We start from the raw sequence: 18080 nt of genomic DNA on the forward strand, positions 1-18080 counted from the left end.
GACACCCGCCTTTATTAACCAAGCTGTTCTTTCCCAGTTTCTGCCTTTTTTTTGTGTCAATCCAGTATGCCACCAGGGGGCGCTCCAGCTCCCCAAACGCCCGACACTGACTGGCCGTGGACACCGGTCTCAATAAAACAAGAGAGAGTACTGATTGGGGTGAAATGCTTCCAGTAAGCGTCTCCCACAACACCAAAGCACAGGCAGCACATAGCAGTTCTCCTTCTCTTTGTCTTTTCTTCATCTCTTCCTTCCTCCTCCACTCCTCACGCAAGTTTCATCTCCTTCTTCCCAACTCTGACTCTCCGAGGTGTGGCAGGCAGCTCCTTTTAAGTAACCCCCGGGAGTAATTCCAGTGCCCCAAAGGCTTGTCCCAGGAGCACTTCTGGGTAAGGCGGGCTCACTGGTCCTCACAGCACCCCCTGGTGGCACCCATGGAACACAGGGCTGAGCTAAAGGACTTCAAATCCCATGATGCTTTGTGGGAATCCATGGCGCCACTGCAACCCAAGTGGGGGCTGCCATCTTGTGTGTGCTACCTCCCCTGGTTCTTCCCGACTGAGGGTGTCCCAGCTTGGCAAGGCCCCTGGCTGTTCTTCACACCAGAAAATACAAAATGAGTTTGCTAAAAGTTTAGGGTGGATACCAAGGAGCCACAGATAAGTTTGGGGTATTGTAGCTTGTTGAAACTCAAAAGGCACTGGCATATTGGAGTTCAAAACGGAACTGATTCACAGGTAGAAAATGGTGGTTATTAAGGGGGGGGGGTGCAGAACCGGAAGTGACGTCATCGGGCAGGGGACCGGAAAGTGACATCATCCGGGCTGGAATCGGAAGTGACGTTGTTGGGACCAAAACCGGAAGTGACATTGTGAGGATGCGGGTCCGCTCCACGCTCCCATCTGTCTTTATGGGAGCCCTTGAACCCAACACCAACGGTAATGTCACCGAGATGAGCTGACAAATGAGGACATATCTCACATAAAGCCAGGGGATATATCCAAAAAGTGCTAAGTGCTTTTATTAAAATAATAATCAAAACAAAAAGTGCAGATTCCTTTAAAATCAAATAAAGAAATCCTTTAAAATCCGAGGTCAAAGAAATGTGCAGAAGTTAAAAATGCAGTCTCTCTCTCTCTCTCTCTCTCATTACTCTCCGGCCCACCTCCGTATCTCTTTCTCCCCAGCTCACCCATTGCTCCATCAGCCGGCGGAGACCCCAACAGCTACAAGCTCCATTCAGCCGCCTCCGCCTTGGCCTCCCTATGGATGTCACTGCCAGACCGTTCGAGGTCGGCTCTCTTCCCTTCATCCTTCATGCAGATGTAGTCGCTCCTTGGATCCCTCGGGAGGACACCTGCTCTGCTCACCCCTCTCACTCCAACAATCAGTGGGGCAAAGTAGCCCCCAAAGCGCATCAGTCTAACGCTCCTTCACGGGGCCCCGGCTCATTCTGTCTCCTTCTATAGGTGGCCAGATCATCCTGCTAGGACTTCTTCTTCTTCTTCTTCTTCTTCTTCTTCTTCTTCTTCTTCTGGCTCCTTTTGAACTGCACCTGGGGGTCCTCTGGGTGGCTCATTAGCACAGTCTGGAATCGAAGCAGGTGTGCTGAAAGCCCCACCATAGCATGTCTCTGCCGTCTCTGTAGCTCCCCTTTGGTGACCTCCAAAGACAAAGAACCCATCAGGGCAGCAGCAAGCATGCCCAGCGGGAATCCTTGGTGCCACAGCACCGGGGGTTTAGGGGCTGCCCTCATAATGCCCCGAGCCCGCTCTCTCCTCCACTGGTCCTTACAACCAACTGGCCGGGTAGGGACACGGGCTAATTAAAGTTGTCGGACTGAACTAATTATTTGGGAGACTGGTTAGAATGAAAACCGGCAGCCACGGTGGGACCCCAGGACCAAACTTTGGAAATCCCCACACACACCTTTAGAGAATACGCGTCACCGGGCGTCATTACAAGGCGAGAATTAAACCAGAAATCTGTGACTCTAACCCGACCCTCAAATACTTTTGTAAAGGACGCAGACTTCACAGCCTCTGTGCGTTTTGTTTGCGCGCATCTCGTCCATTTCAGCAGGCTCTCCTCTTTTAGAGCACATCCTCTGTAAAGGGCACGAGTGGCTCCTAAAAAACCACCGTCTGCCTGGCACCGAGGACTCGCTCTGAAAACTTCACTTCTGCCTGGCGGACGACTTAATGCGCTGAAACCACACGAAGACGGCCCTCCTTCCAAAAGTGCAATTCCCTTCTCGTCAGACATTCGCGCGGTCTTTTTACGTTTTAGGAGTTATCGAGCGGGAGACGGGATCTGCAGTGAAGGAGACAAAGGTCGGCCCTTAGTGCTGCTGAAGTTAATAGTTGACTCTCTTTGGACGCTGACGTTATTTATACGCCGTTTGAGAAGTCACTTATTGATTGCGAAAAGATAGGAAAGGCACTAAGTCATCAATTTTACTCTAAACTTTTTCCTCTTCATCATTTTAAGTCTCCTGCATTAAAAAAAAAAAAAAAGAAACCGTAAATACAGTTGACGTCAAAAGTTTCCATCCACTTTTTTAAAGTTCACTTTCACTTTCAGCGGGATGCACGGAGACGCAGTGGAAAGCGCTGCCGCCTCGCAGTTAGGAGACCCCTCTGGGTTCGCTTCCTGGGTTCTCCCTGTGGAGTTTGTATGTTCTTTCCGTGCCTGTGTGGGTTTCCTTCCACAGTCCAAAGACATGCAGGTAATTTTCGTCCTATTTCTAATCAGCCCTTCATTTCCAAAATTCTATCTATCTATCATATAGTGCCTTTCTTCTTCTTCTATCTATCTATCTATCTATCTATACTATCTATCTATCTATCTATTATATAGCACCTTTCATCTATCTATCTATCTATCTATTATATAGTGCCTTTCATTTACTATCTATCTATCTATCTATCATACAGCTATCTATCTATCTATCTATCTATTATATAGTGCCTTTCATTTACTATCTATCTATCTATCTATCTATCTATCTATCTATCTATCTATCTATCTATTATATAGCGCCTTTCATCTATCTATCTATTATATAGCGCCTTTCATATCTATCTATCTATCTATCTATCTCTGAGTGCAGCCTTTGACACGATTTGTCACACCACTCTTCTCAATAAGTTCTCTTCGATTGGCATTGCCCACACTACCCTAGACTGGCTCAGCTCCTACCTCTTAGGCCGCACTCAGTTTCTTCAGCTTAAAACTTTCACATCCCAACCCACGGCTGTTATGTCAGGTGGGCTCTGTCCTGGGACCCCTTCTTTTCATCATTTGCCTCCTTCCCCTTGGTATTATCTTTCATAAATCTAACATTAGCTTCCACTTTTATGCTGATGACCCCCAGCTCTATCTCACTAGCAAACCTGCTGCTTCCTTTCCACCCTCCTCACTTATTGATTGTGTAGCAGAAATCAAATCCTGGTTTTCTTCAAATTTTCTTAAATTAAATAACAAGTGACAAAACTGAGGTTCTCCTCATTGGTACAAATCAACATTATTCAAAACTGATCATTTTTCCTTACTTATTGATAATTCCTCTGTCTCCCCCTCCCCACAGGTGTCATCCTTGACCGTACTCTTATCCTTTCAGTCCCACATCAATAACATCTCCTGGTCTTCATATTTCCACTTGCGTAACATTAATCGTATTTGCCCCACACCACTGTGCCCTCGTTCATAGCCTTGGCACTTCTCGTCTCCATTATTGTAATTCCCTTTTCTTTTGTCTTTCTCGCAAATCTCTCTATAAGCTTCAACTGGTCCAGAATTCAGCTGCCCACCATCATCATTACTAGAGCCCCCTCTACTCACCATATCACTCCCGTCTTGCAGCAGCTTCATTGGTTTCCAGTTCAGTTCCGAATTCAATTCTTTTAACTTTTAAGGCTCTCCACAGCCTCGTCCCTCCATATCCGTCTGACCTCCTCCATGTTGTCATTCTCTCCCGTACCCTCAGGTCCTCTTCCTCCATCCACTTCACTGTCCCCTTCGTCCGTCTTACCACCGTTCAGTTGCTCTGCTCCCCAGTTCTGGAACTCACTACCACCTGAGCTTAGACATATTGAATCATTTTCACTTTTCAAATCTAAACTTAAAACTCATTTGTTTAAGACTGCTTTATCTCTTTGATGACAATTGCTCTGTCTGATGTTAACTTTTGTATTTTACTTTTGTTAATAATCTGTGTTTTATCTATTGTTTGGTGTCCTTGAGTGTTTAGAAAGGCGCCTACAAATAAATAAAATGTATTATTATGTGCATTGGCGATCCTAAATTGTGCTTGGTGTGTGTATGTGTGCCCTGCGGTGGGCTGGCACCCTGCCCGAGGTTTGTTCCTGCCTTGCGCCCTGTGCTGGCTGGGATTGGCTCCAGCAGACCCCCGTGACCCTGTGTTAGGTTTGGTCAATGACTGACTGACTTTTTCCAGCAAAGTTCGCAGACCTCCGAGTTTTTCGCTTTATCTTGACCATATCACAAATCCAGTGGGTCACAAGTGTCCATACACTTTGACAGCTTGGAAAATTCCAGAAAATGACGTGAAACCCGTAGGCGATTAGACAATGAGCCTAATTGGGGTCGACACATGGATGGATGTTAAAGCCCACCAGAATGACCAGGCTGTGGTGGGCAGTTTAGGCAGGACATCGGGAAACGGCCGACTCTTTACGAAGGATGCCAAGGATCTTTTTACAACCTGAGAGATCCAGAATCTCACTTTTAATATCTCGTCCAAAAGACAGCACCATTTATAGAGCACGGTGTCCCCGTCGCTGTACTGGGGGACTGGGATCCACACTCAGTCCACCACACGATAGCAAGAAAAAATTTATTGTCACCGTGCAGCACTGTGAAGTATCGTTTGGAGTAAGAAAAGAGAAAGGTGCTTCATATAAGAGCAGACAAGGAACGAAGCACACATGAGAAACTAAGAGGAGCACAGTTACTAGGAACAGTCCAGAGATACACAAAGGTCAGCATGTAATCAAAAATAGAGAAATAAAACCGGGTGGCGGAGTAAGGATTTGATCTCCTACATCCCAACCAGAATTCTGGCTCCCACAAATTTGTAATTTGTAATTCAATTCCTTAGCAACCACAGCTTCAGATCCTCCTCCTCCTCCTCCTCCTCCTCCTTCTTCTTCTTCTTCTTCTTCTTCTTTCGGCTGCTCCTGTTAGGGGTCACCACAGCAGATCATCTTCTTCCATTTCTTTCTGTCCTCGTCATCTTGCTCTGCCCCCTCCATCACCTGCATGTCCTCACTCACCACGTCCAGAAACCTTCTCTTAGGACTTCCTCTTTTCCTCTTCCCTGCCAGCTCCATCCTTAGCATCCTTCTCCCAGTATACCCAGCACATGTCCAAACCAACACAATCTCGCCTCTCTGACTTCGTCACCAAACCGTCCCACCTGAGCTGACCCTCTAATGTCCTCATTTCTAATCCTGTTCATCCTCGTCACACCCAATGCAAATCTCAACATCTTTAGCTCTGCCACCTCCAGCTCTGTCTCCTGTGCCACCGTCACCAACCCATATGACACAGCTGGTCTCACTACTATCCTGTAGACCTTCCCTTTCACTCTTGCTGATACCCGTTTGTCACCAATCACTCCTGACACTCTTCTCCACCCTGCCTGCACTCTCTACTTCACTTCTCTTCCACAATCTCCATTACTCTGTACCGCTGATCCCAAGTATTTAAACTCATCCACATTCGCCAACTCTACTCCCTCATCCTCACCATCCCACTGACCTCCCTCTCATTCACACACATGTATTCTGTCTTGGTGGTCCTACTGGCCTTCATTTCTTTCCTCTCATATCTCCACCTCTCCAGGGTCTCCTCCACCTACAGATCACAATGTCATCAGTAAACATCACAGTCCACGGGGACTCCTGTCTAATCTCATCTGTCAGCCTGTCCATCACCATTGCAAATAAGAAAGGGCTCAGAGCCGATCCCTGATGTAATCCCACCTCCGTCACTCCTACTGCAGACCTCACCACGGTCACACTCCCCTCGTTCATATCCTGTGCCACTCTTACGTACTTCTCTGCCACTCCAGACTTCCTCATACAATACCACAGCCCCTCTCAGTCACCCTGTCATATTCTTTCTTCAGGTCCACAAAGACACAATGCAACTCCTTCTGTCCTTCTCTCTACTTCTCCATCAACATCCTCAGAGCAAACATCACATCTGTGGTGCTCTTTCTTGGCATGAAACCATCCTGCTGCTCACTCATCGTCACCTCACTTCTTAACTGAGTTTCCACTACTCTCTCCCATAACTTCATGCGGTGGCTCATCAATTTTATTATCCTGTAGTTACTGCAGTCCTGCACATCATCCTTATTCTTAAATATCGCCACCAGTACACTTCTTCTCCACTCCTCATCATCCTCTCACTTTCCAAAATTCCATTAAACAATCTTGTTAAAAACTCCACTGCCATCTCTCCTAAACACCTCCATGTTTCCACAGGTATGTCATCTGGACCATTCTTTTCCATTTTTCATCCTCTTCATCATTGTCCTTACATCCTCCTTTGCACTTCCTGATTCACTGTCTCCACATCACCCCACCTCTTCTCTCTCTCGTTCTCTCCATTCATCAGCCTCTCACAGTCCTCTTTCCACCTGCTCTACACACTCTCCTCGCTTGTCAGTACGTTTCCATCTTTATCCTTAACCCTGCTGCACATCCTTCCCAGCTCAGACCATAAAGGAAATAATGGTTTATTTGGGGGCATAGGTGGGGCTTAGTCTGAAATACAAAGTGGAGTATACGGTACAAAAAAGTCCCAGAAATGCAGCATGTCATAGTAACAGGCGCCTGACGTGTTATTTGAGGGGCTTAGCCAGCTGGTTGACCCCCTGAAGTCGGGCCTACTGTAGTGCCTCAGCCGTTTGCACTGCCTATTCGCCCGCTCCTTGAGTTTCTACAGGAGTTCCACCAGGGGGTCTTCTTTGTCCAGCAACCTGAGACTAGTTGTTTTTTTTTTTTCTGCATTAGGAATTTGTTTGTTTTCACATAATCCTTGGGCTCAAAGTACAGGGTCCGCCATTATACAGGTTAAGGGCCCAGCAGAGTAGGATCCCCTTTGGCAGTAATGGGGGTTTTCAAACCAGCAACCTGGGCCTCCGAGCTACCACTCTGCTTCCTGCAGCAGGGGTCACAAAGAAATGACTTTGGATGGGACGTCGACCCCATCATAGGACACGGGCCTTGGGGTCCGAAGTGCTGGCTTCTCCCAAGCAGCTGCAGTCCATTGTTAGAACCTGAGAATCGGACCAACCAGAGGAGACCATTCAGTCCATCCGGCTGAGCTAAGCTAAGCTGCCCCTAATTCTTAATTAGTTTCTTGAGCAGCGACTTGCATTTTCAATTACCAGAGGGCCCTTTCCATCCATCCATCCATTATCCAACCCGCTATATCCTAACTACAGGGTTACGGGGGTCTGCTGGAGCCAATCCCAGCCAACACAGGGCGCAAGGCAGGAAACAAACCCCGGGCAGGGTGCCAGCCCACCGCAGAAGAGGGCTCTTTCGCGTTCTTAAATGTTCTTAATTAGATTGCTTGTTTCCGCGTGTCCACGTGACGGTCGGGAGTTTTACTTTTCTGTTTAATCCCATTGGGACGTATCTTGACATCTTATATGCTCTCAGATGGGCACTTTTCTTCCGTTTCTGGCGAATCCCTTATAGAGGATTCAGAAAGACCCCCTTCACTTTCTACACACAGATTTGATTTTAAATGGATCATTGATGGGCTGCACGGTGGCGCAGTGGGTAGCGCTGCTGCCTCGCAGGTTAGGAGACCCGAGTTTGCTTCCCAGGTCCTCCCTTTGTGGAGTTTGCATGTTCTCCCCGTGTCTGCGTGGGTTTCCTCCCACAGTCCAAAGACATGCAGGTTAGGTGCATTAGCCATCCTAGTGTGTGTGCTTGATGTGTGTGTGTGTGTGTGCCCTGTGGTGGGCTGGCACCCTGCCTGGGGTTTGTTTCCTGCCTTGCACCCTGTGTTGGCTGGGATTGGTTCCAGCAGACCCCCGTGACCCTGTAGTTAGGATATAGCTGGCTGGATGATGGAAGGATCATTGATGACATTTTTGACCATCGGTCAATAACCCATAATGATAAAGTGGAAAAGGTTTCCAAAAGTATTAAAAATCCCAAAAAAAAATGAAGTCCGTCATACACAGAGGCATTCGGACCCTCATTTCAGTGCTTTGTGGAAGCCCCTTTGGCAGTGAGTCCAGCTTTGAGTCTTAATGAGAAAAATATGTATGGGGCGGAGTGGTGGCTCTGAGGCTAAGGATCTGCGCTGGTATCCCGAAGGTTGCCAGTTTGAATTCCCGTCGCTGCCAAAAGAGATCCTACTCTGCTGGCCCCTTGAGCAAGACCCTTAACCTGTAATTGCTCCAGGGACACTCACTGTACAATGGCTGACTCCGCGCTCTGACCCCAAGGGGTATGCGAAAACTAAAAAATTCCTAATATGAGAAATCATATAAGACGAAATAAAAAATAAAAAATATTCGGACCCTTCATTCAGTACTTTGGAGAGGCCCCTTTGGCAATTGTCCTTGTAAGTCTCTATAAGCTTTGCAAATTTATTAAAAGTCTAAAACTGAAGTCTGTCACTCACAGAGGCTTTGGGACCCTCATCTCAGTGCTTTGTGGAAGCCCCTTTGGCAGCGAGTCCAGCTTTGAGTCTTAATGGTACGTCTCTACAAGCTTTGCACACCTGCATTTGGGCAGCTGATCCTATTCTTCCTGGCAGATCCTCGCAGGTTCCATTGGATTGGATGGGCAGCGTCTGTGAACTGCCATCTTCAGGTCTTTCCACTGGGCTTTGGTGGGTCACTCCGAGACTTGTCCTGAAGCCACTCCAGCGTCGTCTTTACTGTAAGCTTCAGGTCTTCGTCACGTTGAGAGGTGAACAGCCGCCCCAGTCTGACGTGGTATGCACCCTGCAGCAGGTCTTCTTCTCTGTGTTTTATTGTAATTCCTCCTTCCTTCAATTCTGATTGGTCTCCCCATCCCTGCACCCCCATGGCATGATGCCCGCACCACCATACTTCACAATAGGGTTGGTATTAGGCAGGTGAGGAGCAGGGCCTGGTTCTTCACTGGGCGTAGTGCTTGTAGTTCTGCTCATAGACTCATCAGACCAGAGACTCCTCTTCTTCAAGTCCACAGACTCCTTCAAACTGTCATATCCTTTTTATTCAAGAGTGCCATCCATTCAGCCACTTCACCATATATGGCTGATTGATGGAGTCGTCATCCTCCTGGCAGGTCCTCTGATTACAGCTGCGGACTCCTGAAGTTCTGTTAGACTGACCGTTGGGTTCTTCATCACCTCCCTCATCAAGGGCCTTCTTTCCCGGTGTAGACACCAGGGGGCATCCTGTTCCCCAAACCTCCACACACAACAGACCAGCACACAAGACACATTCCTTCAGCTGTGGGAAACGCTTTAGTCTCGTTCCCCACAGTGCCACAGTTCCCAAGCACAGTACACGGCTGCAGCACCCTTTCCTCTTCTTCTTCTTCTTCTTTCTCTTCTCACTCCTCCCTCAAGCTTCGTCCTCTTCCTCCTGACTCGGGCCCCCGGACCACTGGTGGCTGGCTCCTTTTATGGGGTACCCAGAAGTGCTCCAGGTGTCCGGTGATCCTGCATAGGGCTCTGCAGCACTGCCTGGTGGCACCCACGGAACCCAACAGGGTTGTAGCAAACTCCATCTCCCAGCATGCCCTGCAGGAATCCGTGGTGCTGTAAGGGGGTCTTTCCACTATTCTCTCAGGGGGGAGAGAATCCCCTGAAGACACTCTCTGTCCCCCTGGCCCATCCATTATACTGGCATCCCAGCAGAAATGAGAACATGGAGATGGATAAAGAAGGACAAAATGGGAAAGGAGACAATCGGAGGTACAACAAAAGTGGGAGGGAGACATCTAAGAAAGTGCAGGAAAGTGGGCTGAAGTGGTGTGGACAGGTGATGAGGGGACACCATGAAGATGTGGGCAAAAGAGTGATGGGCATGGAGGAGAAAGCAATGGAGGCCACAGCAGAGGTGGACGGATAAAATGAAAGAAGATCTGAAAGAAGAAGGTCTGACTGGGGAGGTGAATGGAGAAGGTTAATCGAGCACATCGACCCCAAAGTGAAGTGGGAAAAGATGAAGAGGAGGAAGACTACTGTGCTCATACATATAAGATGACCTGTCCGTACTTTGGATGCTCATTCATCTTTTTTACTCTTCTTTGTTTTTAAGACATCTTGTCATAAGCAGCAGTTTCATCTTATTATGCAGTGCAACGCCAGCCGTGAGACCACCCAGCTGATTCTGCATTGATTTATTTTTTTTCTCTTCTGTTTCAGATATTTAGCTTGGACCTCGGTGGCATCTCCACAGTGGTCATTAATGGCTAAGATGCGATTAAAGAATGTCTTGTGCATCAAAGTGAAGCTTTTGCAGACCGACCTTCTCTACCTCTTTTTGAAAGGCTGACCAAAATGGGAGGTATGGCTGTTTTAAATATTCTTCACCCCAATTGCCATCCATATCAATGAAAGGTCTTTAGGTGTGTCTTGGCTCGATCAGCGTTTTTTAATGAAGAATTATGACTTGCAGCACACAGCACTCTCTGTTCTTCTTCTTCCTCTCCTTTCTGCTTCCACTCCTCCACTGGCTGGCAAACTTCCTCCTGACTCTGGCTCCCCAAGTGAAGTGAGGCGGCTCCCTTAGTGCTGCACCTGGGACCACTTCAGGTGACTCATCGGCATCATCTGGAAGTACTCCCAGGTGTGGTGGGAACCCAAAAAAAGGGCTCTGCAGCTCCTCCTGGTGGTCCCCACGGAACACAAAAGGGCTGCAGCGAACTCCAACTCCTAGTGTGCCCTGCATGAATCTGTGGAGCCACAGCAACCCAGGGGGCCTGCCCGCTGGCACTCCGGGGTACACAGTGTCCTGTGCACATCTGCTCCCCCGGTGTTTCCTGTATATCAGTTTCCTGGCTGGGAAAGGGCCATGGCCATCTGTCACGATATATATACAGTATATACATATGGAAAAGTTTGGGAACCCCTCTTAATTCTTTGGATATTTGTTTATCATTGGCTTAGCTTTCCTTTTAATATCTGACATGCCTTATGGAAACATGGAAGTATGGATTTCAGCAGTGACATTACGTTTATTGGATTAACAGAAAATATGCAATATGCATCATAACAAAATTAGACAGGTGCATAAATGTGGGCACCCAACAGAGATATGACATCAATACTTAGCTGAGCCTCCTTTTGCTCCTTTGAGCCTCTCGACGCTGTCCTCCTGTAGCCTCTGGTGAGTGTCTGGATTCTGATGGAGGTATTGTTGACCATTCTTCATACAAAATCTCTCCAGTTCAGTTCAATGTGATGGACAGCCTGCTTCAAATCATCCCATAGATTGTCAATGATATTCAAGTCAGGGGACTGTGACGGCCATTCCAGAACATTGGACTTCTCCCTCTGCATGAATGCCTTTGTAGATTTCCAACTGTGTTTTGGGTCATTGTCTTGTTGGAATATCCAACCCCTGCTTAAGTAACTTCAACTTTGTGACTGATGCTTGAACATTATCCTGAAGATCCTTTGTTGATATTGGGCTGAGTTCATCGACCCTCGACCTTAACAAGAGCCCCAGTCCCTGAACTGGCCACACAGCCCCACAGCATGATGGGACCTCCACCAAATTTGACAGGAGGTAGCAGGTGTTTTTCTTGGAATGCGGTGTTCTTCTTCCGCCATGCAAAGCGCTTTTTGTTCTGACCAAATAACTCCATTTTGTCTCATCAGTCCAAAGCACTTTGTTCCAAAATGACTCTGGCTTGTCTAAATGAGCATTTGATACAACAAGCGACTCTGTTTGTGGTGTGAGTGCAGAAAGGGCTTCTCTCTCATCACCCTGCCATACAGATGTTCTTTGTGCAAATTGCTCTGAATTGTAGAACGATGTACAGATACACCATCTGCAGCGAGATGTTCTTGCAGGTCTTTGGAGGTGATCTGTGGGTTGTCTGTCACCATTCTCACAATCCTCTCCATATGCTGCTCCTGTATTTTTCTTGGCCTGCCAGACCTGCTGTGTTGGTGTAACAGCAACTGTGCCTGTGGCCTTCCATTTCCTGACTCCATTCCTTACAGTTGAAACTGACAGTTTAAACCTCTGAGATGGCTTTTTGTAGCCTTCCCTAAACCAGGAGACTCAACAATCTTTATTTTCAGGTCTTTGGAGAGTTGCTTTGAGGATCCCATGCTGTCTGTCACTCTTCAGAGGAGAGTCAAAGGGAAGGAAGCACAACTTGTGATTGACCACCTTAAATACCTTTGACCACTCATGACTGGACACTCCTGTCTATGAAGTTCAAGGCTTAACGAGCTCATCCAACCAAGTAATCAGCATTGAGCAGTGACAGGCATTCAAATCAGCACAATGACAAGGGGACCCACATTTGTGCACAGCCAGTTTTTCACATTTGATTTCATTTCATACAACTAAATACTGCGTCACTAAAATCTTTGTTCGGAAAACACCGCAGTGCTCAGATGTTCCTAGGAAATGAAAGACATACCACTGATATCTTTTGTGTTGAAAGGAGAGTCAATTATTATAAAGGCTGAGAGGGGGTCCCAAACTTTTTCATATGACTGTATGTATATATCATGTTCAGCAAGTAGTAGGAGGAGTAGTGAGAGGGTCATGTGACTGGGAAAGTTTCATTGCAAAGGACGGTGACTATGTAGAAAAGTGATGTCATTTGTTTGTGAAATTCTTAATAGAGTTAAAAAAAAGTGCAGAAACTTTTTGAAAGTCCCTTGTATCTTTCTATTATATAGTGCCTATCTATCTATCTATCTATCTATCTATCTATCTATCTATCTATCTATCTATCTATCTATCTATTATATAGTGCCTTTCATCTATCTATCTATCTATCTATCTATCTATCTATCTATCTATCTATCTATCTATCTATCTATCTATCTATTATATAGTGCCTTTCATCCATCTATCTATCTATCTATCTATCTATCTATTATATAGTGCCTTTCATCTATCTATCTATCTACGAGGGATGTTTAAAAAGTTTTTGCAGTTTTATATTTTCATTGGAAACGGTGAAGGTGTAAGTAGTGGTAATTGGGCATGTCTGAGAGGGTCATGTGACTGGGAAAATTGCATCACAATGGGTGATGACAATGTAGAGTGATGTAGTTTGTTTTTGAAATTCTTAATAATTAGAGTTAAAAAAAGTGCGGAATGTTCTTGAACACACAGACACACACACACACACATACACACACACATATATACAGTATATATATATATATATATATATATATATATACATATATATATATATATATATATATATATATATATATATATATATATATATATATATACATACACACACACACTATGGTCTGAACACAGACACCAGAACAACTGAAAAGCCAAAAAATCAAAAAGAAAGAAAACCTCTGCCTTGGCAGTGCCAGTCCCAGTATGGCGGTATACAGGCATATCTCTATTGGTATAGAGGACCCCCAGTCATGTTTCTTGACAATTCTGCTGATACTTTAATGGCTGAAAGTCTTCAGTGTTGGTGTCTTAGAGAGAAAATATGCAGCGTTGTTCAAAATGGCACTCAGTTTTGTCTTCATTCTCTCCTCCTTTACAACTTCTAGGGGGGTCCAGAATGTGTCCCTGAACCTGCCCTTTTAATTAGCTTGTTAATTCGGTGGGCCTCTCTTGAAGTGACGTTTCGGGCCCAGCACACCACACCAGCCATCACAGAGTTGTCCAAGAGGTGAAGGATGACACTTTCCACTGTCGTGATCTGGGGATTCCCGAAAACGCAGATACTAAAGGTGCCCACTAGAGCGGGGAAAACACGGACTAGATACCCCAAGGGCAGAGACAAACCTTATAAAAATAAATGGTTTATTTCAGCAAAAGGGCTGTGCAAGCTGGCCTGAAAGGCAAAGTAATACACAGCAAAGAAGTCCCAATACAGAATCCAGGAAGGCAGTCAAATACAGAGTAGAGGATCAAATCAGATCAATAATCACAGCCCCAAAATGAAATCCAGTTAAAAACAGAGCAAGGGTTCAAAATCCAGTCCGTCACAAAAACGCTTCACTCAATGAGCCACCAGGAACTATGGGAGGCCCTCCCGTAAATACAGGGAGTCCCATATTTATGCATACAAATTAAAAAAGGTGTTAATGTCAGGAAACTACCAGTGTTATTATCAAGTAACATAATGGAACAGGAACATTAATAACCTTACATATTTTTTCATCAGCTGTTATTCATGGTGGCTTTGAGGTTAGGGATCTGCACTGGCAATTGGAAGGTTGCTGGTTCGAATCCCGTAAATGCCAAAAGGGACTCTGCTCTGTTGGGCTCTTGAGCGAGGCTCTTAACCTGCAATTGCTGAGCGCTTTGAGTAGAGAGAAAAGTACCATATAAATGTAAAGAATTATTATTATTATTATGGTGGGGGTCCACCAGTGCGCCATCCAGATCGACACATGTCTGAAGAAGAACCCAACTTTGAAAGGCATTCACGACAAGAGCTGTGTTGCCATTGGGACGCACAGTCAAATTTCGTGTCTATCTATCTATCTATCTATCTATCTATCTATCTATCTATCTATCTATCTATCTATCTATTATATAGCGCCTTTCACCAATCTATCTATCTATCATATAGTGCCTTTCATAGTAGTGAAGGAGGGCTCTGCCCGGCCCCCCACTCCTGATATCCTCCTTCCCCCTCCCCTCACCCCACAGTCTTTCCTACAAGTGAACTACGATTCTCAGCTCGTTGAGAGAAGTTGCAAAATCAACCGAAATGTTCAAGCAAATCATAGAGAAAAACCCAAACTAAATCTGTTAAGTAGTTCTCGCATGAAAAGCAGACAGACAGACAGACGTTGGATTCTACTTATATAGAGACGAGGGTCCCTTTTGGTTGGAATAAGTCGACAGAGGGAGTCTTCAGTCAGAGCGAGTCGGCAAGCTGGTCAAGATTCGCATCTTGTAAGATGCAAATTTGCAACATAATGTCATTTGTTAAGAGTTTCTAAACATTCAGAAGGTTTGTGGGGTAACAGGGGCCATACAGCCCCTCGAACCCAGACACAGTGTAAAAGAGGCGCTATATTGTGCCCGACCTGGCACAGACTGACACCGAGGCACGTGTGAAAATAAAACAGAACATTTTTTTTCTTCACCTGTGGTGCACGTCTTCCCCGTGAACTCCACAGGCACAACACAGTCCCAAAAAGCACAATCCGCCAACACAAAACACTCCCTTCTGGCACCAGCACTCCTCCCGTCAAGCTTCGTCCTCCTACTCCTCCCGACTCTGGACTCCGGAGTGGTGGCTGCTGGCCCCTTTTATAGTTCACCCGTGTGTGGTGAATACGTCGCCCATACGGGCTCAGGAGTTCCAGCTTCTGCACCCCCTGGTGCTGCCTTCAGGACCCAACAGGGATGCACCCAACTCCAATTCCCATGGAGCCCTGCGGGAAACCAAGGCACCGCTCCAACCCAGGGGGGGCGGCCATCTAGCGTCCCCGGGGGAGGCATTGCACCATCCAGGGCTGCTCCTCCTGAATATAGAGTGCAGGGGCATCCCGGCTGGGCATGGACCCCGGCCACCTGCCACAACAGACAGGCGCAGAGACACACAAGTGTAAAAGCACAGTCTTCTTATTTCTTCGTGGGGCAGCTCTATGTTCTGCTCCCCACTTCAGAGCACAGTACACAGTTTGTAAGCACAACACTATTGTTCAGTCCTTTCTTTCTTTCTTTCTTTCTTTCTTTCTTTCTTTCTTCTCTGCCATCTCCACGCAAGCTCCCGACTCTGGTGGCCTCCTTTTTAGTGCACTCAGATCTTCTTCTGGTGGAAGTGCTGGGGCTCCGGTATTTTGCCCAGATGTCCCCTGGTGGTGGCTACGGGCACAAGCAGGGTTGAGCTTAAAAGTTCCAAGTCTGTGGCCCTGATGCAATCCAAGTGAGTTCTAATTGCTGTGCACCTGTCCTCTTAAACCCGGTCCTTCCATCACAGGGGACCCAGGGTGTAATTTTGACACAGATAACACACAGTAGGCCCATCAAACAAAATTGTCAAAAAGTTCCCGTACTGAAGTTTATTAAAAAGTGCCACTCAGGCCGGACCACCCGATCCGCTCCCCCCCCCGAGCTACACCAGTGGTTTCATCTTAAAGAGCAGGTCTGGTAATGGTCTCCTTGTTCTGCAGGGCTGCTGAATTCCAAGTACGGCCGAGGGTGGATCGAACATCGCAAACTGGCAGTCAGCAGCTTCCGCTGCTTCGGCTGCGGGCAGAAGTCCTTCGAGAGCAAAATCGCAGAGGAGTGCCTGTTTTTTGTGGACGCCGTCGACGAACACAAAGGCAAAGCCTTTGACCCCAAGCTCCTTGTCACGAATGCAGTTTCCAACGTCACCAACCTGATCGTCTTCGGCGAGCGCTTTGCATATGACGACCGAGAATTCCAGCACATGATTGAAATGTTCAGCGAGAACGTCGAGCTGGCCACCAACGCCTGGGCCTTCCTCTACAACGCCTTCCCTTGGATTAAGATTCTGCCCTTTGGGAAACACCAGCGGTTGTTTAAGAATGCGGCCGAGGTGTACGCGTTTTTAGTCAAAATCATCGAGCGCTTCTCTCAGAATCGAGCGGCCCAGTCCCCGAGGCACTACATCGACGCCTACCTGGATGAGATGTACAAAACCTCCGGTGATCCCGAAGCTTCCTACTCCAAAGAGAACCTCATTTTCTCGGTGGGCGAGCTGATAATCGCTGGGACAGAAACGACCACGAACGCAATCCGCTGGGGTGTGCTGTACATGGCTCTGTATCCCAATATTCAAGGTGAGAACGAAAGGGTGGGCCGACGTCAGGGTCTGCAAGGACAAATTTGGGAGAGCAGCAAACTGAGCCCTCCAGAACGGGTGGCACGAGGACATACTGTATGTGTCCTCGGGTTTGACATCACAAATCGAACAATTCAGGAGTTGGGATTAAAGTGCAGGCTTCCAGTGAAGGGGGTCTTGAATACCCAAAAATAACCGGAACTGAAAAAAAACAATAATCGTCATAATCATTTTAACTTCCTGAAACTTTAGTCCTCTCCACGTGAATGAATACTCTGGTGGGAAACTTTTTTGGAATTGGAATTGTCCAAGGCCTGTGGCCATAAACACCCAAGCCATAAGACCCCCAGCACCGCCATGTTTAACAGTTGAGGTGGTCCGCTTTGGATCTCGGGCGGTTCCTTGTCATCTCCACACTTTGCTCTTGCCATCTCTCTGATGGGGTTCATCTTTGTCTCGTCTGTCCACAAGACCCTTTTCCCAGAATTCTGCAGGCTCCACAAACTGTGGTCTGGCCGTGCTGTTCTTGTGGTCTTCATCTTGCAGTGCGGCCTCCTCTGTGTTTAATTCACGAAGTCTTCTGCTGACAGTCGTCTCTGACATCGGCCCCCTTGAAGTCTGTCTCTGATCTGTTGGACAGGCATGGGGGGCTTTTTCTTGACCATCGTGAGGATTCTTCTGTCCTCAGCAGTGGGGGTCTTCCTTGGCCTACCAGTCACTTTGTGATTCTTGAGCCCACCAGTGTGTTCTTTTTTCTTATCGATATTCCAGACAGTTGATTTGGGTCATCCTAAGGTCTTACGGATGTCTCCTCGATGGCCTCTTTGACTGTCACTGTCACCACTCTTGTCTTCATGTTGACCAACAACAACTGCAGACTGCAACGAGTTAAAGCAGGCCGAGGTATCTTATTAAGCGATGAAACCCACCGGAGGAATCACAAACACTTGGGACGGCAAACATCACGGTGCCCTGAAATGGGGGACCACTGAGTGACCAAAATGTACGCGGGGGTACCCAAAAATAGTTTTAATCATTTTTACTTCCTGGAACTTTAGTCTCCTTCAAAGTCCTCTCCATGTGAAC

General features: G+C 46.9%; 1 protein-coding gene across 1 annotated transcript in view; it reads left to right on the top strand.

The window, feature by feature from the left end:
• LOC120516858 (vitamin D 25-hydroxylase) overlaps nucleotides 1-18080 on the top strand; it is a 40896-nt gene that overhangs the window by 12547 nt on the left and 10269 nt on the right. Inside the window, 2 exon segments of the mRNA XM_039738834.1 lie at nucleotides 10420-10561; nucleotides 16360-16992. Of these exon segments, the coding sequence (XP_039594768.1) occupies nucleotides 10420-10561; nucleotides 16360-16992 (775 nt within the window).

The sequence above is a fragment of the Polypterus senegalus genome, chromosome 1 (genome assembly GCF_016835505.1).
Source record: "Polypterus senegalus isolate Bchr_013 chromosome 1, ASM1683550v1, whole genome shotgun sequence".
Taxonomy (NCBI): Eukaryota; Metazoa; Chordata; class Cladistia; order Polypteriformes; family Polypteridae; genus Polypterus; species Polypterus senegalus.